Genomic DNA, 23444 nt, shown 5'->3' on the forward strand with positions numbered 1-23444 from the left:
TAAATTTGCGGGGTGACCACAATAGCGGTCTCCTCCCTCTCTTGGTCATGCACCACAATAGTCGCAGCACGCAAGCCCCCGGTGCGCATGCGACGCAGCTGGCCAAGAGAGCAAGCAGGAAGCCGCCGTCATGTGCTCTGCTCACAGAGGTGGAGCGATAGGGAGTTCGGGCGCGTGCCGACTTCAGTGCTAGGCTAGCCGAAGCGATAAAGTTAAATTTGGCGAGATTTTTCCCAAAAAGGAAAATGTGTAGCAGTGTCTGGGCGTGTGGAGAGATCAAATTAGCGTGTGTTGCAATGCATACTGGACAGCTTAATTAGGACGCGTGCTTCATTGGAACCACATTGCCTGTCCACACACTGGCTAGAGACGGCTCTACACTTTTCTGTCAGAAACCTCATCACAACGCACGCAGCATTGCACGTTGCGTGCTGACTAACCCCAAATCACTTCACCAGGATCCCAGCTTTTCCAGAGCCTACAAATTCAGACATTGGAACACATCAGTCCTCTTGCACCATCTGTCGCAAGCTAATTAAGCCAAGCAGTCAAATCTCCAGGAAAGAGAGCCCAAAGACATCTCAAAAAATGTATACAGGTTCACAACCAACCAAAAAGATTGGAGAAAGCAGGGCAACTCAATGGTGTACTTTTCCAGGAGTGTCCTAATTAGAGAACTGGAGTAGAGTTTTTCTCTTCTGGATCATTCTGAACTGAGTCCAAATACTTGTGTGTGAGAAACCCAACTACAACGGGCATTCAAATCGTTATGCATGCATTTTATACGGAACCCAACACGCATAAGATACATCTGCCTGCTTCGGCATGGAAATGTGATATATCTGCCACTTTTCAGAGGACACAAAGGTGGCTTCAGTCTTCACAACAAGTTTGCTTCATGTATGTACTACTGTACCCAAGAGGTACCATGCATGTGATGTGAGTTGCCGGAGATCAAACAGATCATGTGCTAGGCCGACCACGAGCTTTCTGACTAAATCTTCACAAAGAACAGACTGATCGATATGGGTGCATGAACGACTCACATCACAGCTTCAGGTAATTAACTGTCACCACAAGCGCCTAGCTAGCTAGAGTGGAACCAATCGGTGCCCACCGAAATTGTTCAATCCCTCAAGTTGGAACCGATCGCTGTCCCCCCGACTCCTTGCACATTGCCAATAGCCACGTTCTCGACACGCCTCTTGTTCGCTATGCGGTACGGTATGGCCACGATGATAAGAAAGCAGACCAATGCCTACCGGTTATGACAATAGGCTCCGGCATACGCAAATCATTTGATCCCATGGCCTTGTCCAAACTAATCATATGCTGCAGCACTGCATGTGCTGATCCCATGGCCTTGTGCCTTGCCAACCTTTCTCAATGATAGCTCCACTTCACCATCACAATGTCCTTCCCCTCGCCACCTTGCCTATAAATTCAGTAAGCTGCCGGCTCAGTATCACACTTCATCAGCTCATCCACCAACTAAGAATTTCAACATCCATAGCTCACTCCTTGAAATTCTCACAAGGACCAAGAACCAACCATGGCTGGTGCCAAGAGACTTGCTCAACTGGCAAAGAAGTGGCAGAGGGTGGAAGCACTTGGGAGGAAGAGGCTCACGGTATCAGCCAAAGAAGATCACGACTGCTGCAGTTCTGTGCCAGCCAAGGGCCACTGTGTCATGTACACGGCCGAGGGGAGGCGTTTCGAGGTACCCTTGGAGTACCTCAGCACGACGGTCTTCGGCGAGCTCCTGAGGATGTCTCAGGAGGAGTTTGGCTTTGCAAGCGATGGAAAAATCACACTGCCTTGCGATGCGGCAGTGATGGAGTATGTCATGTGCTTGCTCAGGAGAAACGCCTCCGCCGAGGTCGAGAGTGCGTTGCTGAGATCCATGGTGACGCCTTGCCACTACACTGGCTGTGCAATGCCTACTGTTGGAGCCAGCCAACAGATTTGCTGTTTGTAGCTTCTGAAGAGGCCCTGATGATGTCTTTTTTCTTGTGTAGTTTGCCTGGACAGTGTAAGATAGTAAGATAACAGGCAATAGGAGCAGGAAAATTGTATGTATAGCAATCTGATCATTAAAGAAACAAAGCAGTACTCTGGGGCATTCTTCTCTTAAATTTTAGTTTCATACAACTCCACAATGGACCAACAATGGTTGTGACTACTTTTAGATGTCGATAGTTTAATCCTGCTGCACAGAGAATACGCCACAATTCTCCATGCAATCTATCATCTAGTCCAGTGGAAAATAAATACAACACCATCAACAAAATAAGCAATGAAGTAGGTAAAAATCACAAAATGGAACGGGAACCAGGGTTCACTCCACAAGTATTTAGGGGGCAGATTCATTTTTGGGGGTAAAACAAATTGATAGTTTACTGTTACTGAAAAATTGAATGTCCTACCCACAAAACTTTACAGAAGGTAGTGTCGGTGCAAGATATAGTCGATGCCTGTTATTCAGTTCACACATGCAGCTAACTGAAGGCCCAAAGGAAAGTGCGGAGAAGAAGCAAAGGGATGGCTTCCACATGCAATGCTACAAATCAGGTAGGCCATCAACAGGACTGAGTTATGATAGTGTTCAGAGAGTTGTGTGTGTTACGTCAACTAATACTATCCCTTCCACACCTAATCAAAATGTTAAGAACACGCTAAATTACTAATCCAACTAAGCCAGTTTCTCATCTGCTAAACTAAAGGAAGACTATTGGCAACTGAACATGCTGGCTAGATTTCCCCGTCGCAACCAGAAGTCTTGTCTGCCAATATATTATTGCAAGAAACTGACGCTCATGCGTTGAACCCAGTTTGCATGGGGTCCTCGTGCTGCTAATCCACTAAACATGTCAGTGGCGGTGCCTGGTGATGTACCCGGCACGCACCAAATAGTTGGCTCAAATCAATATCCAATCTCAATAACATTGCCCTGATCTGCTTGCGACATTGCACGTACCAGACTCATGGCGTTGTCCCCTTACCAAATATCAATGACACTTGACAGTGTCCTACTTCCCTTCCGGCTCTAGCTACAAAATCTTGGTTCAGTGACCTCCAAACAGCATTGCTTCACCACAAACAAAGCATTGCAACTCAAGTTGAGTCTCCGGTTTCCACCTTTCAGAAGGACCGAACATGGTCAGTGCCAAGAGAATTGCTCAACTAGCAAAGAAGTGGCAAAGGGTAGCATACCTCAGCAGGAAGCAGCTTACCATGACGGCGAAAAAAGAAGCCGAAGGGTGGTCAATGGCAGTGGCAGGCAAGGACCACTGTGTCATGTACACAACTGACAAGAGGCGGTTCGAGGTGCCATTGGCATACCTCGGCACAATGATCTTCAGAGAGCTCCTCCTTATGTCTCTGGAGGAGTTTAGTGTCATCACTTGCAATGGTAGGATCACCTTGCCATGCGATGCCACAGAGATAAAATACATGATGTACTTGCTTGGAAGAAATGCTTCAGTGGAGGTCGAGAAGGCATTCTTGAGCTCCATAGTGATGCCATGCCACTATGCAATCTGTGTGGCACCATCTCTGGCTGTTGTGGCTGTTCGCAGCTCCTAGTGTTTATCTGTGTGGTATTAGTTAGCAAAGTAGTTTTCACATGGATAGAAGGAAAACTAAAACTGTGCATTTTCTTAATGTTGATGAAATCATTAGCATTCTTCTTGCTGCCACTTGTAAAGCCTTTCCAGTCTTGCAAGCCGTAACGAATGTAGCAGAAACCTGTTAACCCAGCACCTTCAGTCAATTTTGCATACAAAAATAATGAACAGATGCCCTCTTTTATATGCCAGTAAAAATCATGTGATTGCACAATACATTCATCTTCAGTGTGTATCTACTACTCCATATTTGGGTAATGCATACAAGACAGAAGATAAAAAGCAGAGTATCACAATATGTATGATATCCTGATTTCTTCAGGAAGGTGAACACTTTATATCCAAATGAAACCTGAATTATTTGCTTTCTTGAATTACATAAAGCAGACCAACTTGCTCATCTTTCCTGTAACTAAAGATCTAACCTAACCAAATTTGATTACTTTGGTACCGATTGGAGAGATTAATCCAGTCTGGAATTCTCACCGGAGTATGGAGGAGGTGCTCAAGCAAGCAAGACGCCACCGAGCACACGCACGCAGACGCTAGCTGCGCATCGGACATCACACGCCAGCGGTGGTGGAAGCATCCATCTCCGAGGCAGTAGAGGCAGGTCTACATGGAGCGCGTTCTCTGCAAAATCTTATAAACGGGCTCACAGTCAAGTTCTCAATCCGATAGTCCTTGCTAGAGGTAGGGAAGGCAGTTCGTTCATCGTTCATCTCTCCCCTTCGCCGGCATTGTTGCCGAGTTCCATCATTCACATCCCCTGCTTTTAGCAGCTGCACCCACAATTCACCCTCACGAACTTTGAGCAGAATGTTAAAGGATGTGTCAAATAATCAAATTTCTCCCAGAAAGTCGAGAAACTTTTGTATCATTTCCGGTGATAATCGATCTTACATAGAACTATATAAAGCATTTCTCAGTCCTAACCAACACACTATTTCAGAAGCTAAGCTAGTAGCTAAGTACAAAGGGCAAATTGATGGCTGATTCCCATTGATGGAGCCATGCAGCTAGCATTGTAGCTGTGGCAGTGCCCAGCAATAGAGCCCAAGAAAGCCTTCTCCACCTCCTCAGAGGCCTCTCTCCTGACCAGGCACAAGACATACTCCATCACAGCGGCATCGCAGGGCAGCATGATCCTGCCTCCGTCACTGCCATTCGCGAAGCCAAACTCCTCCTCGGACATCCTCAGGAGCTCAGAGAAGACCGTCGTCCTGAGGTACGCCAGAGGGACCTCGAACCGGGTTCCGTCGGCAGTGTACACCACACAATGGCCCTCATCAGCAACCACAGATGATACTGTGCTGCAGCACTCGTCAGCGGCTGTGTCTGAGGCATGCCGACGGCGGGCACTGGTTCTGGCCGCCAACATCCGCTGGCACTTCTTGGCCAGCTGAGCAAGCTTCTTTGGATGGATCATGGTTTTAGTCTGATGTGTTCCTGGCTGGCTAAATTTCACTTTGGCTCTGAAAGTCTGAAGGTGTGTTGTAGACTGTGATGTTGCTTGCAGATGAGATGAAGTCTGTGTTCAGTAGGCCATGGATTTATAGTAGAATGAACAACGAAGGGAGGGCTCGGGGCAGTGCATATGCGTGTAGGTTGTGTGTAACTATCAGCGGGAGCGTTGGGCAGGGGACAATGCTACAAGTGCTCTGTGTGCAATGTTGGTGGAAGTAGCTGTAGAAAATGTGATGAATGACTTTGATTAGATTTCCAAGCGCCATGCCACCATCCATGTCTGAAATATGTTTGTGGCTAGAGAGCCCCATGGGGTCCTCGTGCTCGTGCCATTTCTCTAGCAAACCGATCAGCATGGATGTCCAGGCGAGACGTCCATCGCAAGCTCTGGCAAGTGGCAAACACTTGGCCCCAGGGAGACCTGATCTAGATCACATCACGGCACCTCCAAAACTGCAGCAGCGCACCAACCATCACACACTACACCATATGTGGGTGCTCCTTCACCATTGAGCTATAAATCCATGGCTAGTGACACCCAACACCATCAGTTCATCCACAGACAAAGGCATTCCAACCTCCCACTAGCAGAAGAATTTCTCCAGTTCCAGAAACACAAGAAACTACCATGATGAGTGCCAAGACACTTGCTCGGCTGGCCAAGAAGTGGCAGAGGGTGGCGGCTATGGGGAGGAAGAGGCTCACCTGGTCGCCATCAACGTCCAAAGAAGAAGCCGGAGAGTCGTGCAGCACGCCGTGCTCGACAGTGGCCAGCAAGGGCCACTGTGTCGTGTACACTGCCGATGGTGTAAGGTTCGAGGTGCCTCTTGCGTTCCTCGGAACGACCGTCTTCGGCGAGCTCTTGAGGATATCCCAAGAGGAGTTCGGCTTCTCAGGCATTGACGGTGGCAGAATCACGCTGCCCTGTGACGCATCGGTGATGGAGTATGCCATGTGCTTGCTAAGGAGAAGCGCCTCCGCAGAGATGGAGGCCGCGTTCCTCAACACCATGGTGATGCCATGCCACTATCATGTGGCGCCACATCTGGGAGTTGGCCAGCGATTCAGTGTATGCAGCTCCTGATTACCATCTGCAGAGATACAGGAAAATAGAACAAGGAAAACAGTTTATGTGTAGCATTTTGATCTTGCTAGCAAAGAAGCAATCAAGGAAGATGGACCTAGTTAGAGATATTGTTCTTTCAATGTATGCATATACTTTGTTCCGAAGATAAATGATTGATCACAGTTTTTTTAGGACCTAAGCAGTAACTGTCGACAAATTTCTTCTTTGCAATTAAATGGCCTCAAACAGAAATTATTACAAAGAAAGATTAGGTTGGGCAGGAAAGTCATTGCAGATGGATTAGGGAGGTTGACCTTTTGGATAAAGGCTACTGCAAGTTGTTCAACCGATGACAAATTCGTCGAAAATTATACTCAAGTCAGGACCAGCAAACCTACAAGCGTTCAGAAATCGGGTCTGTCATGCAGAATAAGCTCACCAAGGTTTGTACTTGGCAAATAAATTTTCATGCTATGTTTGTGTCATGGATGTCCAAGTAAATCATCAGGTAAGGCTGGGTTCATTATCTAAAATAAAGTAACAAATATGCAACTCGCATCACACGATGCTCACTTCCCCAAAAGAAATTTTCAAGGCTGTGACCTAGAAACCCTCAACTGCCCAGCTAAATGCAAGGAAGATAGCAAAAGATGGTGGACACATGCTATGCTAGAAACTATGCAGACCATGGGTGGACAATGAGATATGGAACTTGCCAGATTTGAAGCAATCAAAGAACTGTTAAACCAACAAACGCCTAACATGCAGCTGCAGCTGTAAGTGCAAAGTACACACCCAAAAGCAGTGAAGTGAAATCTGCATCTGCCTATGAAAGGTTCCTGGACCATCATGTGCCATGTCCCCTATGATGCTAGCTTTTCACAGAAATGTGGTGAGCTGACGAGAATCCGCACAGCCAACGCATTGCAGTGACATGGTGGAAGACGTTGTTACTACCTCTAACCAGAACCTATGAACTGCTCAACGTACCTCCATCTGGGACACGCAGTCTCAATCCGACGTTTCTAGTTGGAGGTAGGAACATCCTTCTTTTTTTTAGTAAAGGAACAACAGTTTGTTCACTGTCCATCTAATCCTCTCATTCCCATGCCCTTCGCAGCGCCATCACCGACTTCAGCAACCTGACCACAAACTTTAAGTCCACGGTTTCTTTCTTACTTCCTTCACTAGTATATATGAACTATGTTCAAGGATGTGTCAAATAATCCAATTTCTCCCAGAAAATTTGTCTCAAAAAAATCATTTTCTGTGATCATTGAATCTTACATGAGGCTCTATAGAGCTCCTCTCAGTCCTAACTAAAAATATTTCAGAAGCTAAGCAAGTAGTAGCTAGCTAAGTACAAAGAGCGAACTGATGGCCAAGTCCCATTGCTGGTGCCACGCAGCTAGCATGGTAATTGTGGCAGTGCCCAACAATGGAGCTCAAGAACGCCCTCTCAACCTCCTCAGAGGCCTCTCTCCTGACCAGGCACAAGACATATTCCATCACAGTGGCATCACAGGGCAGCATAATCCTGCCTCCGTCACTGCCGCTCGCGAAGCCAAACTCCTCCTCAGACATTCTTAAGATCTCGGCGAAGACCGTCGTCCCAAGGTACGCCAGAGGGACCTCGAACCGGGTTCCATCGGCGGTGTACATCACGCAGTGGCCCTCATCGGCAACCACAGATGACACTGTGCTGCAGCACTCATCGTCGGCCGTGTCTGAAGCATGCGGACGGCGGGCACCGGCTCTGGCCGACAACATCAGCTGGCACTTCTTGGCCAGCTGAGAAAGCTTCTTCGGATGGATCATGGTTGAGTCGGATATATGTGTTTCTGGCTGGCTAAATTTCACTTTGGCTCTGGAGTGTGTTGTAGATTGTGATGCTGCTTGTGATGAGATGAAGTTTGTGCTGAGCAGGCCATGGATTTATAGTAGAAGGAAGAAAGGACTCAGGGCAGTGCATCTACGTGTGGTTAGTGTGTAGATATCAGCGAAAGAGTTGGGCAGGGGGCAATGCCATGAGTGCTCTGCGTGCGATGTTGTTGCAACTAGCTGCAGACACCAAACGTGATGACTGATTTTGATGAGATTTCCAAGCACCATGCCACCATCGATGTCTGAAATGTGCTTGTGGCTATAGCCCCATGGGGTCCTCTTGCTCGTGCCATTTCCCTAGCAAACAGATCACCATGGCTGTGCAGGCGAGATGTCCAAGCTCCGGCAAGTGGCAAACACTTGGCCCCAGCAGACCTGATCTAGATCACATCACGGCACCTCCAAAACTGCAGCACCGCACGTACCATACACATGGCATTGTCTCCTGCCCAACCATCACATACTACAGCATATGTGGGTGTTCCTTCACCCTTGAGCTATAAATCCATGGCTAGTGACACCCAACACCACCAGTTCATCTACAGACAAAGGCATTCCAACCTCCCACTAGCAGAAGAATTTCTCCAGTTCCAGAAACACAAGAAACTACCATGACGAGTGCCAAGACACTTGCTCGGCTGGCCAAGAAGTGGCAGAGGGTGGCGGCTATGGGAAGGAAGAGGCTCACCTGGTCGCCATCAACGTCCAAAGAAGAAGCCGGAGAGTCGTGCAGCACGCCGTGCTCGACAGCGGCCGGCAAGGGCCACTGCGTCGTGTACACTGCCGATGGTGTAAGGTTCGAGGTGCCTCTTACGTTCCTCGGAACGACCGTCTTCAGCGAGCTCTTGAGGATATCCCAAGAGGAGTTTGGCTTCACAGGTGTTGACGGTGGCAGAATCACTCTGCCCTGCGACGCATCGGTGATGGAGTATGCCATGTGCTTGCTCAGGAGAAGCGCCTCCACAGAGATGGAGGCCGCGTTTCTCAACACCATGGTGATGCCATGCCACTATCATGTGGCGCCACATCTGGGAGTTGGCCAGCGATTCGGTGTATGCAGCTCCTGATTACCATCTGCAGAGATACAGGAAAATAGAACAAGGAAAACAGTTTATGTGTAGCATTTTGATCTTGCTAGCAAAGAAGCAATCAAGGAAGATGGACCTAGTAAGAGATATTGTTCTTTCAATGTATGCATATACTTTGTTCCGAAGATAAATGATCGATCACAGTTTTTTAGGACCTAAGCAGTAAACGTCGACAAATTTCTTCTTTGCAATTAAATGGCCTCAAACACAAATTATTACAAACAAAGATTAGGTTGGGCAGGAAAGTCATTGCAGATGGATTAGGGAGGTTGACCTTTCGGACACAGGCTACTGCAAGTTGTTCAACCGATGACAAATTCGTCGAAAATTATACTCAAGTCAGGATCAGCAAATCTACTAGCGTTCAGAAATCGGGTCTGTCATGCAGAATAAGCTCATCAAGATTTGTACTTGGCAAATATATTTTCATGCTATGTTTGCGTCATGGATGTCCAAGTAAATCATCAGGTAAGGCTGGGTTCATTATTAAAATAAAGTAAAAAAAATATGCAACTCGCATCACAGGATGCTCACTTCCCCAAAAGAAATATTCAAGGCTGTGACCTAGAAACCCTCAACTGCCCAGCTAAATGCAAGGAAGATACCTGGAAGATGGCTGACACATGCTATGCTAGAAACTATGCACACCATGGGTGGACAATGAGATATGGAACTTGCCAGATCTGAAGCAATCAAAGCACTGTTAAACCAACAAACACCTAACATGCAGCTGCAGCTGTAAGTGCAAAGTACACACCCAAAAGCAGTGAAGTGAACTCTGCATCTACCTATGAAAGGTTCCTGGACCATCATGTGCCATGTCCACTATGATGCTAGCTTTTCACCGAAGTGTGGTGAGCTGACGAAAATCCGCCCAGCCCACGCATAGCTTTTCACCCAAGTGTGGTGAGATGACGAGAATCCGCCCAGCTCACACATGGCACTCCAACACATGAGGAACGAAGATCCAGAATTGGCCACTTCCGGCAGTGACATGGTGGTAGCCGCTGTTACTAGCTACCTCTAACCAGAAACTATGAACTGCTCAAGCTACCTCCATCTGGGACACGCAATCTCAATCCGACGTTTCTAGTTCAAGGTAGGAACAACAGTTCTTTTTTTAGTAAAGGGACAGCAATTTGTTAATTGTCCATCTAATCCTCTCACCCCAACCACTTCGCAGCGCCAGATGACCATAAATTTTTAAATCCATGGTTTAAAGTCCATGGTTTCTTTCTTACTTCCTTCACTAGTATATATGAACTATTTTCAAGGATGTGTCAAATAATCCAATTTCTCCCGGAAAATTTGTCTCTTTGTATCATTTCCTGTGATCATTGATCTTACATGAGGCTCTACAGAGCTCCTCTCAATCCTAACTAAAAATATTTCAGAAGCTAAGCTAGTAGCTAAGTACAAAGAGCAAAATGATGGCCGAGTTCCATTGATGGTGCCTTGCAGCTAGCATTGTAGTTGTGGCAGTGCCCAACAATGGAGCTCAAGAACGCCCTCTCAACCTCCTCAGAGGCCTCTCTCCTGACCAGGCACAAGACATATTCCATCACAGTGGCATCACACGGCAGCATGATCCTGCCTCCGTCACTGCCGCTCGTGAAGCCAAACTCCTCCTCGGACATCCTCAGGAGCTCGATGAAGACCGACGTCCCGAGGTACGCCAGAGGGACCTCGAACCGGGTTCCGTCGTTGGTGTACATCACGCAGTGGCCCTCATCGGCAACCACAGATGACACTGTGCTGCAGCACTCGTCATCGGCCATGTCCGAGGCATGCCGACGACGAGCACCGGCTCCAGCCACCAACATCCGCTGGCACTTCTTGGCCAGCTGAGCAAGCTTCTTTGGGTGGATCATGGTTGAGTCGGATGTGTTCTGGTCGGCTGGCTAAATTTCACTTTGGCTCTGGAAGTCTGAAGGTGTGTTGTAGATTGTGATGTTGCTTGAGATGAGATGAAGTTTGTGCTGAGCAGGCCATGGATTTATAGAAGGAAGAAAGGACTCAGGGCAGTGCATATGGAAGTGTGTAGCTATCAGCGAGAGAGTTGGGCAGGGGACAATGCCATGAGTGCTCTTCGTGCAATGTTGTTGATGAGATTTCCAAGAACTATCCATGTCTGAAATGTGTCTGTGGCTAGAGAACCACATGGGGTCCTCGTGCTCATGCCATTTCTCTAGCAAACCTATCACCACGGATGTGCCGGCAGGACGTCCAGCGCAAGCTCTGTCAAGTGCCAAACACTTGGCCCCAACAGACCTGAGCCAGATCACATCACAGCACCTCCAAAATTGCAGCACCGCACGTACCATTCCTATGGCATTGTCTCCTGCCTAACCATCACACACTCCACCATATGTGGGCGCCCGCTTTATCCCCGGGCTATATATATGGCTAAATGCCTTCCTAACACACTTCATCCACAGACAAACGCATTCCAACCTTCAACTAGTAGAAGAATTTCTCCAGTTCCCAGAAACACAATAAACTACCATGATGAGTGCCAAGAACCTCTCTCGGATTGCCAAGAAATGGCAGAGGGTGGCGGCTATCGGGAGGAAGAGGCTCACCTGGTCGTTATCAACGTCCACAGAAGAAGCCGGAGGGTCATGCGGCATGTCATGCGAAGAGGCTCACCTGGTCGTTATCAACGTCCACAGAAGAAACCGGAGGGTCATGCGGCATGTCATGCTCGTCGGTGGCCAGTAAGGGCCACTGCATCATGTACACTGCCGACGGCGTGAGGTTCGAAGTGCCGCTTGCGTTCCTTGGCACAACCGTCTTCAGTGAGCTCTTAAGGATATCCCAAGAGGAGTTCGGCTTCGCAGGCGTTGATGGTGACAGAATCACGCTTCCCTGCGATGCATCGGTGATGGAGTACGCCATGTGGTTGCTCAGGAGAAGCGCCTCCGCAGAGACGGAGGCCGCGTTCCTCAATACCATGGCGATGCCATGCCATTATCATGTGGTGCCACATCTGGAAGTTAGCCAGCATTTCGGTGTCTGCAGCTCCTGATTACTATCTGCAGAGATATAGGAATCTCACACCAAGGAAAATGGACAGTAGTTGGAGACAATGTTATTTCAATGTATACATATACTTTGTTGCAAAGATAAATGGATGATCGCAGTTTTTAGAACCTAAGCAGTATGTGTCGACAAATTTCTTCTATGCAGTTATATCTTATATGGCCTTGATCAGACACAAAATATTATGAAGAAAGTTGTTCAACTGACAACTGATGATAAAATATTTGCAGATGGAGATGGAATGTGACCTTTTGGACAAAGGCTACTGCAAGTTGTTCATACTCGAGTCAAGACCAGCAAACCTGCAAACATTCAGAAATCTGGTATGTCACGCAGAATAAGCTCATCAAGATTCGTGCTTGGCAAAACAAAAAATTCATGCTATGTTTGTGTCATGGATGTACAAGTAAATCATCAGGCAAGGTTGGATTCATTATCTAAGATAAAGTAACAAATATGCAACTCGCATCACAGGAACTAATAGCAAGCCCTTGCACAGATTCAAGGCTGTGAACTAGAAACCCTCAACTGCCCAGCTAAATGCAAAGATACCGGAAAATAGCTGACACGTGCTATGCTAGAAACCATGCAGACCATGGGTGGACAATGAGATATGGAACTTCCCCGCAACCTGCCAGATCTGAAGCAATCAAAGCACTGTTAAACCAACAAACACCTAACATGCAACTGCATCTGTATCTGTAAGTGCAAAGTACACACCCAAAAGCAGTGAAGTGAACTCCACATCTGCCTATGAAAGGCTCCTGGACCATATGCCATGTCCCCTATTACGCTAGATCTGCACGTCACCTAAAGCTTTGTTCGGTTACACCTCTTCCCACAGGGATTGGAGGGGATTTGGAAGGGATTTGACTTGTAGGAGATCTAATCCCCCCTCAATCCCTGCCAAACCTCTTCAATTCCCTGTGAACCGAACGCAGCCTAATTGAGATAACGCGGTTGTGACAATGGCACGGATATAGGTCAGCAGATCATTAAAGTGATTGCTTTTGAATCAGCATATTTTCCAATCTCTTGATGCAGAATGCTGAACAGAAAAGAGCACATCCACAAATCCTGGACCCCAGATGGTTGCAAAATGCATATACCCAGTTTAGCATCAAGGACTATGCTACTGTAGTATGCATCTGAGTGCCTAGCCAGTAGTCCACTATCTTTGCCTCTACAGAAAGCCATGGCCCAGAAAATCTGATCTGAATCTGGCTACATCCCTTTACAGCCACCATTGCATGCGCCAAGCTCATGGCCTTGTCTCCTGCCAAATACAAATTAGTCATATGGTTGTGCATATATAATTATATATTCATGGGCTAGCTAGTAGTACACCACTACTTCATCAAACTCACAGATCAAGAATTTCTGAGCTACATACCTCAGAACCAAGAACACACAAGCATGGCCATGATACATCCCAAGAGACTTGCTCAGTTGGTGAGGAAGTGGCAAAAGATCAACAACCCCTCCAGTGATGACGAAGCATGCTGCACAACATCACCGATCACAGATAAAGGCCACTGCGCCATGTACACGGCCGATGGGAGGCGGTTCGACGTCCCCTTGACGTACCTCGACATGACAGTCGTCGGAGAGCTGCTAAGGATGTCCTAGGAGGAATATGGGTTTACATTAGACAGCAGGATCACACTGCCCTTCGATGCAGCGGTGGAGTATGCCATCTGCTTGATCAGAAGAAATGCTTCAGAGGAAGTAGAGAGAGCGTTCCTGAACTCTGTAGTGATGTCTTGCCAATATCCAAGCTGTACGGTGCCACATGTAGCGCCGCACCAGCAGCCTGCAGTTTGTAGCTGCTGAATATAATGCTTTCCCTCATTGTTCTCCATTTTGCTTCTGAAAATAGTTCAACACCGAAGAATGGAAATTAAATATTATCATACCAACTTGTTGCATTATATGAAGTGTTATTAACTACAACTATATAGCATTAGGCCATAGGGTGCCACGAAGCGATTTACTTTAACCTCAGGATTCAGAGTGCAAATGTCTAGCTCCTATTCTATGATAGTAAATCACAAAATTATATTTAGTAATGAAGTAATTATTTCAAGGAAATAACAGCCGCCCAAACTCTTACGTTGTTTCATGATTTATCATATACGCTTCTCTCATTAATAGATATAAATGCAGAAGCAATTTGTTGTAAGTTTACTAGTCAGACAAGATATATTAGCAGAAGTTTCATGAACGACTTCAATGATGAACCCTCAGGGTAAAACTCTGGAAGGGCTGGTGTGTAAAAAAAATGTTGTAACGTTGCATGCAAGAATGAAGGATGCTTTCTGAGGTAGCGGCAAATTGGCAAGTTACCATATATCGAGGTAGCATTCTCATGCCAAAGAACCTTTCAATGTAGTAACAGGGTTTATCTAGATTTGGGGTAATGTCTGTTAGGAATAAGCAACTTGTATTCTCATGAGGTCATAGGCCGATATATATATACATGTACAAGTATGGAACATATGCAGGAAACCCCTCATACAACGGGATAAATACAAAGGGGTACATGACTTATATTATAACTCTAACACCCCCCCTCAAACTCATGGTGGATGAACAACACTGAGTTTGGAGAGATAAAAGCCATGTTGTGCTCTAGTCTGAGCCTTCGTCAGGAAATCCGCCAACTGTAACTCGGAAGGCACATACTGAAGAGCAATAACCTGATCCTGCACAGCAGCCCGCACATAGAAAGCATCAACACCAATATGCTTGGTGAGCTCATGCTTCACAGGATCGCGTGCAATGCTGATAGCACCTGTACTGTCAGATAAAAGTAGAGTCGGTGTAGTGACAGAAACACCAAAATCCTGAAGTAACCACCGTAACCAAGTCACCTCTGCCGTCAAAAGAGCCATTGCTCGCAACTCAACCTCGGCACTCGAACGGGAAACTGCAAGCTGTTTCTTCGTCTTCCAGGCAATGAGAGAACCACCAAGAAAAACACAGTAAGCAGAAAGTGAACGGCGATCAGAAGGATCACTAGCTCACGTAGCATCTGAATAGGCCTGGAGCTGGAAAGAACTGGAGCGAGGAAAGAATAGACGGTGAGAGATCGTGCCTCGAAGATATCGAAGAACACGAAGGAGATGACTATAATGAACTGAGGTGGGGGCAGAGACAAACTGACTCAGTATATGAACCGGATAAGAGATGTCCGGACGAGTGACAGCTAGATAGACAAGACTGCCAACAAGATGACGATAACGCGTCGGGTCAGGGAGAGGATCACCATCAGTAGCACGGAGGTGAACATTGAGCTCCATAGGAGTCTCAACAACGCGCTCATCAGTAAGAGCAGCACGAGCAAGAAGATCATGGATATACTTTTCCTGGGATATAAAAAAAGTCATCAGAGGTAGAAGAGACTTCAATCCCAAGAAAATAGCGAAGAGGTCCAAGATCAGACATAAGAAACTGCTCACTAAGACGGGCCTTTACAAAGGCAATATACTCGGGGTCATCCCCCGTGATGATCATGTCATCAACATAAAGAAGAAGAAGAGTCCGACCACGAGGAGAAAGGTGAATAAACAATGCTGGATCATGAGCACTTGCTAAAAAACCAGCAGCAGTGATCACAGAGGCAAAGCGCTCAAACCAGGCGCGGGGGGCTTGCTTAAGGCCATAGAGAGAGCGACGAAGACGACATACCATGCCATCAGGAACAGAATACCCAGGTGGTGGCTGCATGTACACCTCCTCACGCAGCTCACCATTAAGAAAGACATTCTTAACATCAAGCTGAGATATAGACCAGTGGCGTGCAGAGGCAACGGCAAGAAGTGTACGAACAGTGGTCATATGAGCCACAGGAGCAAAAGTCTCGTCATAATCATGACCATGCTCCTGCTGAAAACCACGAGCCACAAGACGAGCTTTGTGACGCTCAAGAAAACCATCGGAGCGAGTCTTAACCTTGTAGACCCACTTACAAGTGATCGGACGGACTCTGGGAGGAAGAGAAACAAGATCCCAGGTACCAGTGCGTTCAAGAGCAGCAATCTCCTCTGCCATCGCAAACTGCCATTCAGGATGAACAACAGCCTGACGATAAGAAGTCGGCTCAAGAACAGCAGCACCAGCGGTGGGAAAGCCAAAGCGATCAACAGGCGGACGAGGACGAGAACGCAAGCCATAAGTAGGCTGAGAGGAAGATGACGACCCATCCACAGAGGCATCAACTGGTCGTGGACGACGAGTGTAATGCTGAGGAAAAGATGGAATAATAGAAGGAGGAATCGGCAAGGTAGAATCAGGGGGTGGCGACGAAGAAGTCACCGGAGACGAAGTTGTAGAATCCGGTGACATGCTAGGCGAGGAGACCGGGGAGGATGGTGGCTGCAAATCAACTAGATGTGGAGAAGGAGAGGAAGTGGAACGGAGAGGTACAGTCTCGGCGGGGGTGATAGGTGAGTCAGGAAAAGTGAGGAAAGAGATATCCTGCACTGAAAAAGTCGAGGAAGATGGGCGTTGGTAGAAGGGACGAGACTCTTCAAAAGTCACATCTCGAGAGATACGCATCCGACAACCAATAGGATCCCAACAACGATAGCTCTTATGCTCATCACTGTAGCCTAAGAAGACACACTCAACAGACTGAGCGGTCAGTTTGGTGCATTCACGAGGGGCAAGAAGAACATAGCAAACACAACCAAACGAGCGAAGCATCGAATAATGATGGGGTTATGTACCTAGGGTAGGGTCATGGACCTGATCCAAGTAACTTACCCCAGGACATCCTTAGAAGAGGTCGCCTTCCAGTCGACCAACGAGGATTCACTCGACTGGTCTGAAGGACTCGACCACGAAGACTCACTCGACCACCAGGAGGTCAAGAGGCACTCTGCACTGCAACGGCCTGTAATCAAGTAGACTTTATGATAGTAAAGGCCTTTATGTGGGGCGTTACCAGTAACGCCCCAGACTTAACTCACCTTAAACCCTCTCCTACGTGGGCTGGCTGGGGTCCTGGCGCACTCTATATAAGCCACCCCCCTCCACAGGCAGAGGGGTTCGGCACCTTGTAATTCACACATTCATAATCCACTCGACCGCCTCCGGGCTCCGAGACGTAGGGCTGTTACTTCTTCCGAGAAGGGCCTGAACTCGTACATCCTTTGTGCTTACAACCTCTCCATAGCTAGGACCTTGCCTCTCCATACCTACCCCCCACTCTACTGTCAGGCTTAGAACCACGACAGTTGGCGCCCACCGTGGGGCAGGTGTTTTAGCGATTCTGTGGAGAAGTTGCGATTCTTCCGAGTACTCTCATCATGGTGTCTGCTGGAGTTTTGGTCAAGGGTCAAGAGATCCGTCTCGGCACCCTCACCTTCATCGCCGACGACTCCGCATGGCTCCAGGAGGCTCCACTCGACGTAGACGCGCTCCCCGTCCGCGGTGCGACGCATTTTCGCGCATGTGTCCGCGGCGTTCTGCTACGGCAACCGTCGACCCAGTATCGGTCGGCTCCTCCATCGTCCACCCTCCCGGTCTCCCGCCAGCGCAAGTGCTCGGGCCGGTCGAGCTTCAGCGATGGGTGAGTCACGCGGTGGCTCGCCAATCGGCCACTACACAAGTTGCGGCAATCGAGCCCAACGAATCTCTCTACGGCTTGTTCGATCAGTCGACTGGCTCCGAAGAGACTGCATCCGAGTGCGGAAGCAGTGATCCAGCGGCGGAAATCTTGATGGTCGACGGGCCCCACAGCCCTCCTGGCTTCGCCCGTGGTGGTGGAGCAGGTGACGGCGGCGACCCTGCACGAGACTACGAAGAGTACCAGCCCGAGCCACTCGACTCTCTGCAAAGAGAAGAGCTTCGCCGCAGGAACGAGGATCCCCTGCGTATTCCCATCGCAGGAGAAACCCCCGAGGCTCGTGCCTTGGAGGAGGCGCGTCTGGCCAATTTGGCCGAGCGCACTCGACTGGAGAACCTTCAGCGAGCACTCGACGAGCGCGCGCGGCAACGAGTTCCCGACACCAGTCGACGTCAACTCTTCCCGCCGACTCAGGTATATCGAACCCCAATTCAGAATTTAGCAGCTGCGACCCGTATAGCAGAGTCCATTCAGCCTTCGCAGTCGGAAGCTGGCAGAGGTTTGCTGCAGATCAGGGATCTGCTCCGGGCAGCAGGAGATCAGAATTCAGCCGTGTCTCAGTCGCGCAACAGAATTCACAGTCGATCTGTCACTGTGAATACGGTTCAGTCGGCTCACAGCCCCAGATCGCCTCCGCGGCGCGAAGGGCGTGAGAATCGGCGAGATCAATATGGCGACAGACTCGACCGAGATGATAGGCGTCGAGTGCCCTATTCCCCTCCGAGGGGTGGGTCTTACGCTCCTCGGCAGCCAGATGATAGGCGTCAGTACAGTACAGGGCGTAGGGTTCCAGTTGACCCCAGAGAGCCAGGCTTCGACGCGCGATCCATTATCGTGCAAGGGTTGGTCGACCGGAACAGAGCCCATCGAGGCGCACTCGACAGAGATGTACCCACGAGCAGTCGAGTACATGTTTCTGGTCCTGAATGTTTCAGCAGAGCTATCAGAGCCGCAGTTATCCCCCCCAATTTCAGGTTGGCAACAGGAGTCAGCAAGTTCACTGGTGAGTCTAAGCCTGAAACTTGGCTTGAAGACTACCGAGTGGCAGTTCAGATCGGTGGTGGGAACGACGAGGTGGCCATGAAGCATTTGCCCCTCATGTTGGAAGGTTCTGCCAGGGCATGGTTGACTCAATTACCTCCTAGCAGCATTTACACTTGGGAAGATCTGTCCCGAGTGTTCGTCAGAACGTTTGAAGGGACTTGCAAGCGACCAGCGGGATTGACAGAGTTGCAAGTCTGCGTGCAGAAAACTAATGAGACTCTCAGAGAGTATATTCAGAGGTGGATCACTTTGCACCACACTGTGGAAAATGTCTCTGATCATCAGGCAGTATGCGCCTTCAAAGACGGCGTCAAGAACAGAGAACTGAGTTTGAAATTTGGTCGAACCGGTGACATGACCTTGAGTCGGATGATGGAGATTGCTACCAAGTACGCCAACGGCGAAGAAGAAGACCGACTCCGAAGCGGCAAGCACAAGCCGAGTCAGTCGGAAAAAGGAAACACCAGTCGGAAACAGAAGCGGAAGGCTGAACCGGCAGCTCCTGGAGAGGCTCTGGCCGTGACTCAAGGAAAGTTTAAGGGGAAACCAAAAGGATCCTGGAACCCCAAGAAGGTAAAGGATAAAGAAGGGAACGACGTGATGGATATGCCGTGTCACATTCACACGAAGAAAGATGAAGAGGGGAATATCATTTACCCAAAGCACACCACTCGCCAATGTCGACTCCTGATCCAGCAGTTTCAGGGAAAACAGTCTAAGGACAAGGAGAAGGAGTCGGACAAGGCCGAAGACAAAGAGGACAGTGAGGGAGGATATCCGCATATCAACTCCACTCTGATGATCTTTGCAGATGTGGAAAGCAGAAGTCGACTGAAAGTGATTAACCGAGAGGTGAACATGGTTGCCCCAGCAAAGGCAAATTATCTGAAGTGGTCTCAAACACCCATCACATTCGACCAATCTGATCACCCGACTCATATTGCCACCCCCGGGAGGCAAGCTTTGGTGGTCGATCCAGTTGTCGAAGGCACTCGACTGACAAAGGTGCTGATGGATGGTGGAAGTGGGCTGAACTTATTATATGCAGACACATTGAAAGGTATGGGCATTCCGATGTCCCGACTGAGCACTAGTAACATGAGCTTCCATGGAGTTATACCAGGGAAGAAGGCCGAGTCACTCGGCCAGATAGCTTTGGACGTAGTGTTTGGTGATTCGAAGCATTTTCGCAAAGAAAAGTTGACGTTTGAGGTCGTGGATTTTCAAAGTGCATATCATGCCATTTTGGGGAGACCAGCCTATGCACGGTTCATGGCTCGACCATGTTACGTGTACCTCAAATTGAAGATGCCCGGTCCCAAAGGTGTGATCACTGTCACCGGTGATAGGAAAAAGGCAGAGGAGTGCTTTCAGAAGGGCTCCAAGATTGCCGATTCCCAAGTGACAGCGGTCGAGTTCGAAGAATACAAGCAAAACGCAGATCCGAGTGACTTGCTGCGATCCAAGAAGCCCGCCACAGAGTCTGCATTCCAGTCGTCCGGTGAGACGAAGCCTGTTCACATTCACCCGACCGACCCCGAAGCAGCTCCGACCCGCATCTCCACAACACTCGACCCAAAATAGGAAGAAGCGCTCATCCAGTTCCTCCGTGAGAACTGGGACATTTTTGCATGGAAGCCCGCTGACATGCCAGGTGTTCCCAGGGGACTGGCTGAGCATCGCCTAAGAGTCGACTCGTCTGCAAAACCAGTCAAAGAGCATCTTCGGCGGTCCGCCGTCCAGAAGAGAAAGGCCATCGGTGAAGAAGTGGCTCGACTGTTGGCGGCAGGATTTATCCGAGAGATATACCACTCCGAGTGGCTCGCTAATGTCGTCATGGTTCCTAAGAAGGACAAGTCGCTCCGAATGTGCATTGATTTCAAGCACATCAACCGGGCCTGCCCGAAAGATCACTTTCCTCTCCCTCGCATAGATCAAATTGTTGACTCGACCGCGGGATGCGAGAGGTTGTCTTTTTTAGATGCTTACTCCGGGTACCACCAGATCCGTCTGTACGGGCCCGATGAGGTAAAAACAGCTTTCATCACTCCATTCGGGTGCTTCTGCTATATCACCATGCCATTCGGCCTCAAGAATGCCGGAGCCACATTTATGCGAATGATTCAGAAGTGTCTACTCACCCAAATCAGTCGGAATGTGGAAGCTTATATGGATGATATTGTTGTCAAGTCACGAAAAGGTTCCGACCTGCTCGCTGACCTCGCCGAAACATTTGCCAACCTCAGAAGGTATGATATCAAGCTCAATCCATCAAAGTGCACATTTGGAGTTCCTGGTGGCAAGTTACTCGGTTTTCTCGTTTCCGAACGGGGAATCGACGCTAACCCAGAGAAGATTGGCACTATTCTCCGAATGAAACGCCCTGTGCGAGTGCACGATGTCCAGAAGCTTACTGGATGCTTGGCCGCATTAAGTCGATTCATCTCACGACTCGGTGAAAAGGCACTGCCTCTTTACCGACTGATGAAGAAGGCTGACAAGTTCGAGTGGACTCCAGAAGCTGATGCAGCGTTTGCCGAGCTAAAAGCTCTGCTCTCCACCCAGCCGGTGCTTGCTGCTCCAATCAGCAAAGAGCCTCTGTTGCTCTACATCGCAGCCACAGGACAAGTCGTCAGTACTGTGCTAACGGTCGAGCGGGAAGAAGAAGGAAAAGCTCTCAAAGTTCAGCGCCCAGTGTATTATTTGTCTGAAGTCTTGACTCCATCCAAGCAGAGATATCCTCATTATCAGAAGCTTGTGTATGGAATATACATGACCACAAAGAAGGTTGCTCATTATTTCTCTGACCATTCCATCACAGTCGTCAGCGACGCTCCACTATCAGAGATTTTGCACAACAGAGATGCAACTGGTCGAGTGGCCAAATGGGCGATTGAACTTCTTCCCCTTGATATCAAGTTTGAGGCAAAGAAAGCCATTAAGTCCCAGGCGATAGCAGATTTCCTCGCCGAGTGGATTGAACAACAGCAGCCGACTGAAGTTCACTCGGAGCATTGGACCATGTTTTTCGATGGCTCTAAGATGTTGAATGGTTCCGGTGCTGGGGTTGTCCTGGTTTCCCCCAGAGGAGATAAGCTCAGATATGTGCTCCAGATTCACTTTGATTCCTCCAACAATGAGGCAGAATATGAGGCCCTCCTATATGGGTTGCGCATGGCCATTTCACTCGGCGTCCGTCGCCTAATGGTCTATGGCGACTCGGATTTAGTGGTCAATCAGGTGATGAAAGAGTGGGACGTGAGAAGCCCAGCCATGACTGGATACTGCAGTGCAGTGAGGAAGCTGGAGAAGAAGTTCGAGGGGTTGGAGCTCCATCATATACCCCGACTGAAAAATCAAGCAGCTGATGATCTAGCAAAGATAGGTTCCAAGAGAGAAGCCATTCCGAGTGGTGTGTTCTTGGAGCATATACACACTCCGTCAGTCAAAGAAGATCCTTTCACCGAAGAAACTCCGCAGCCCAAGAGCGCCACAGATCCGACTGAAGTTGAAGTCCCAGCGGTGGTCGACTTGATCATGGAGGTTTTGGTGGTCATTCCCGACTGGACGATTCCGTATGTCGCATATATCTTGAGGAAAGAGCTTCCGGAGGATGAGGAAGAGGCTCGACAGATCGTCCGTCGATCTAAGGCCTTTACCGTAATCAAAGGACAATTATACAGAGAAAGCGCGACTGGAGTCGGTCAGAAGTGCATAACACCAGAAGAAGGTCGACTCATCCTCAATGATATTCACTCGGGGACCTGTGGTCATCATGCGTCCTCTCGGACCATCGTGGCCAAAGCATACCGAGCCGGATTTTACTGGCCCAAGGCGAATGAGATGGCAAAAGAGATAGTAGATAAGTGCGAGGGATGTCAGTTCTACTCGAATATGTCGCACAAGCCTGCGTCAGCTTTGAAGACCATCCCACTCGTCTGGCCTTTTGCAGTTTGGGGGCTGGACATGATCGGTCCTTTGAGAACAGGACGAAGTGGCTTCACGCATGTACTGGTGGCAGTCGACAAGTTCACCAAGTGGATCGAGGCTAAACCAATCAAGAGCCTTGACACCGGTACTGCTGTTAGCTTCATCAGGGAACTAATATTCAGATATGGAGTCCCGCACAGCATCATTACGGATAATGGGTCGAACTTTGACTCAGAGGAATTCAGAGCTTTCTGCGACTCCCAGGGCACACGGGTCGACTACGCATCAGTCGCCCATCCGCAGTCGAATGGACAAGCAGAGCGAGCTAATGGACTGATTCTCAAGGGACTGAAGCCTCGACTGATGCGTGATCTCAAACACGCGGCTGGAGCTTGGGTCGACGAACTTCCATCTGTACTCTGGGGACTGCGGACCACGCCTAATCGGTCGACCGGAAGAACTCCATTCTTCTTGGTCTATGGAGCTGAAGCAGTCTTGCCGAGTGATCTTCTCCACAATGCTCCTCGAGTTGAAATCTACAACGAAGCAGAAGCTGAACAAGCGCGGCAGGACGCAGTCGACCTTTTAGAGGAAGAAAGGGAGATGGCTCTGATCCGGTCGACCATCTACCAACAAGATCTGCGGCGTTTCCACGCCCGAAATGT

At 48.8% G+C, this 23444-nt stretch overlaps 7 protein-coding genes across 7 annotated transcripts; 4 read left to right on the top strand and 3 right to left on the bottom strand.

Moving 5' to 3' along the window:
- Positions 1–1490: 1490 nt before the first annotated feature.
- Positions 1491–2114, top strand: LOC123107622 (auxin-responsive protein SAUR36-like). Its single transcript, XM_044529587.1, has one exon. The coding sequence runs from the start codon at positions 1553–1555 to the stop codon at positions 1976–1978; it is 426 nt and encodes a 141-aa protein (XP_044385522.1). The 5' UTR covers positions 1491–1552; the 3' UTR covers positions 1979–2114.
- A 2245-nt stretch (positions 2115–4359) lies between these two features.
- LOC123107623 (auxin-responsive protein SAUR36) lies at positions 4360–5567 on the bottom strand. Its single transcript, XM_044529588.1, has one exon. It carries the CDS (start codon positions 5053–5055, stop codon positions 4594–4596), a length of 462 nt encoding a protein of 153 aa, XP_044385523.1. The 5' UTR covers positions 5056–5567; the 3' UTR covers positions 4360–4593.
- Positions 5568–5571: 4 nt separating this feature from the next.
- LOC123107624 (auxin-responsive protein SAUR36-like) lies at positions 5572–6341 on the top strand. The gene has a single exon (XM_044529589.1). It carries the CDS (start codon positions 5722–5724, stop codon positions 6175–6177), a length of 456 nt encoding a protein of 151 aa, XP_044385524.1. The 5' UTR covers positions 5572–5721; the 3' UTR covers positions 6178–6341.
- A 1077-nt stretch (positions 6342–7418) lies between these two features.
- Positions 7419–8155, bottom strand: LOC123107625 (auxin-responsive protein SAUR36-like). Its single transcript, XM_044529590.1, has one exon. The coding sequence runs from the start codon at positions 7975–7977 to the stop codon at positions 7516–7518; it is 462 nt and encodes a 153-aa protein (XP_044385525.1). The 5' UTR covers positions 7978–8155; the 3' UTR covers positions 7419–7515.
- Positions 8156–8556: 401 nt separating this feature from the next.
- On the top strand, positions 8557–9287 carry LOC123107626 (auxin-responsive protein SAUR36-like). Its single transcript, XM_044529591.1, has one exon. It carries the CDS (start codon positions 8655–8657, stop codon positions 9108–9110), a length of 456 nt encoding a protein of 151 aa, XP_044385526.1. The 5' UTR covers positions 8557–8654; the 3' UTR covers positions 9111–9287.
- Positions 9288–10424: 1137 nt separating this feature from the next.
- LOC123107627 (auxin-responsive protein SAUR36-like) lies at positions 10425–11467 on the bottom strand. Its single transcript, XM_044529592.1, has one exon. The coding sequence runs from the start codon at positions 11000–11002 to the stop codon at positions 10541–10543; it is 462 nt and encodes a 153-aa protein (XP_044385527.1). The 5' UTR covers positions 11003–11467; the 3' UTR covers positions 10425–10540.
- A 169-nt stretch (positions 11468–11636) lies between these two features.
- On the top strand, positions 11637–12283 carry LOC123107628 (auxin-responsive protein SAUR36-like). Its single transcript, XM_044529593.1, has 2 exons — positions 11637–11707; positions 11775–12283. The coding sequence occupies exons 1-2, from the start codon at positions 11637–11639 to the stop codon at positions 12157–12159; spliced, it is 456 nt and encodes a 151-aa protein (XP_044385528.1). The 3' UTR covers positions 12160–12283.
- The last annotated feature ends 11161 nt before the right edge of the window (positions 12284–23444 follow it).

This window comes from Triticum aestivum, chromosome 5A, assembly GCF_018294505.1.
Source record: "Triticum aestivum cultivar Chinese Spring chromosome 5A, IWGSC CS RefSeq v2.1, whole genome shotgun sequence".
In the NCBI taxonomy this organism is placed as follows: domain Eukaryota; kingdom Viridiplantae; phylum Streptophyta; class Magnoliopsida; order Poales; family Poaceae; genus Triticum; species Triticum aestivum.

Bases quoted from the DNA above. Each gene is read 5' to 3' on its own strand.
- LOC123107625 (XM_044529590.1), bottom strand. From the start codon at position 7,977: ATGATCCATCCGAAGAAGCTTTCTCAGCTGGCCAAGAAGTGCCAGCTG.
- LOC123107628 (XM_044529593.1), top strand. From the start codon at position 11,637: ATGATGAGTGCCAAGAACCTCTCTCGGATTGCCAAGAAATGGCAGAGG. The intron at 11,708-11,774 runs GCTCACCTGGTC...TCATGCGAAGAG, and splicing joins GCGGCTATCGGGAGGAAGAG to GCTCACCTGGTCGTTATCAA.
- LOC123107623 (XM_044529588.1), bottom strand. From the start codon at position 5,055: ATGATCCATCCAAAGAAGCTTGCTCAGCTGGCCAAGAAGTGCCAGCGG.
- LOC123107626 (XM_044529591.1), top strand. From the start codon at position 8,655: ATGACGAGTGCCAAGACACTTGCTCGGCTGGCCAAGAAGTGGCAGAGG.
- LOC123107627 (XM_044529592.1), bottom strand. From the start codon at position 11,002: ATGATCCACCCAAAGAAGCTTGCTCAGCTGGCCAAGAAGTGCCAGCGG.
- LOC123107624 (XM_044529589.1), top strand. From the start codon at position 5,722: ATGATGAGTGCCAAGACACTTGCTCGGCTGGCCAAGAAGTGGCAGAGG.
- LOC123107622 (XM_044529587.1), top strand. From the start codon at position 1,553: ATGGCTGGTGCCAAGAGACTTGCTCAACTGGCAAAGAAGTGGCAGAGG.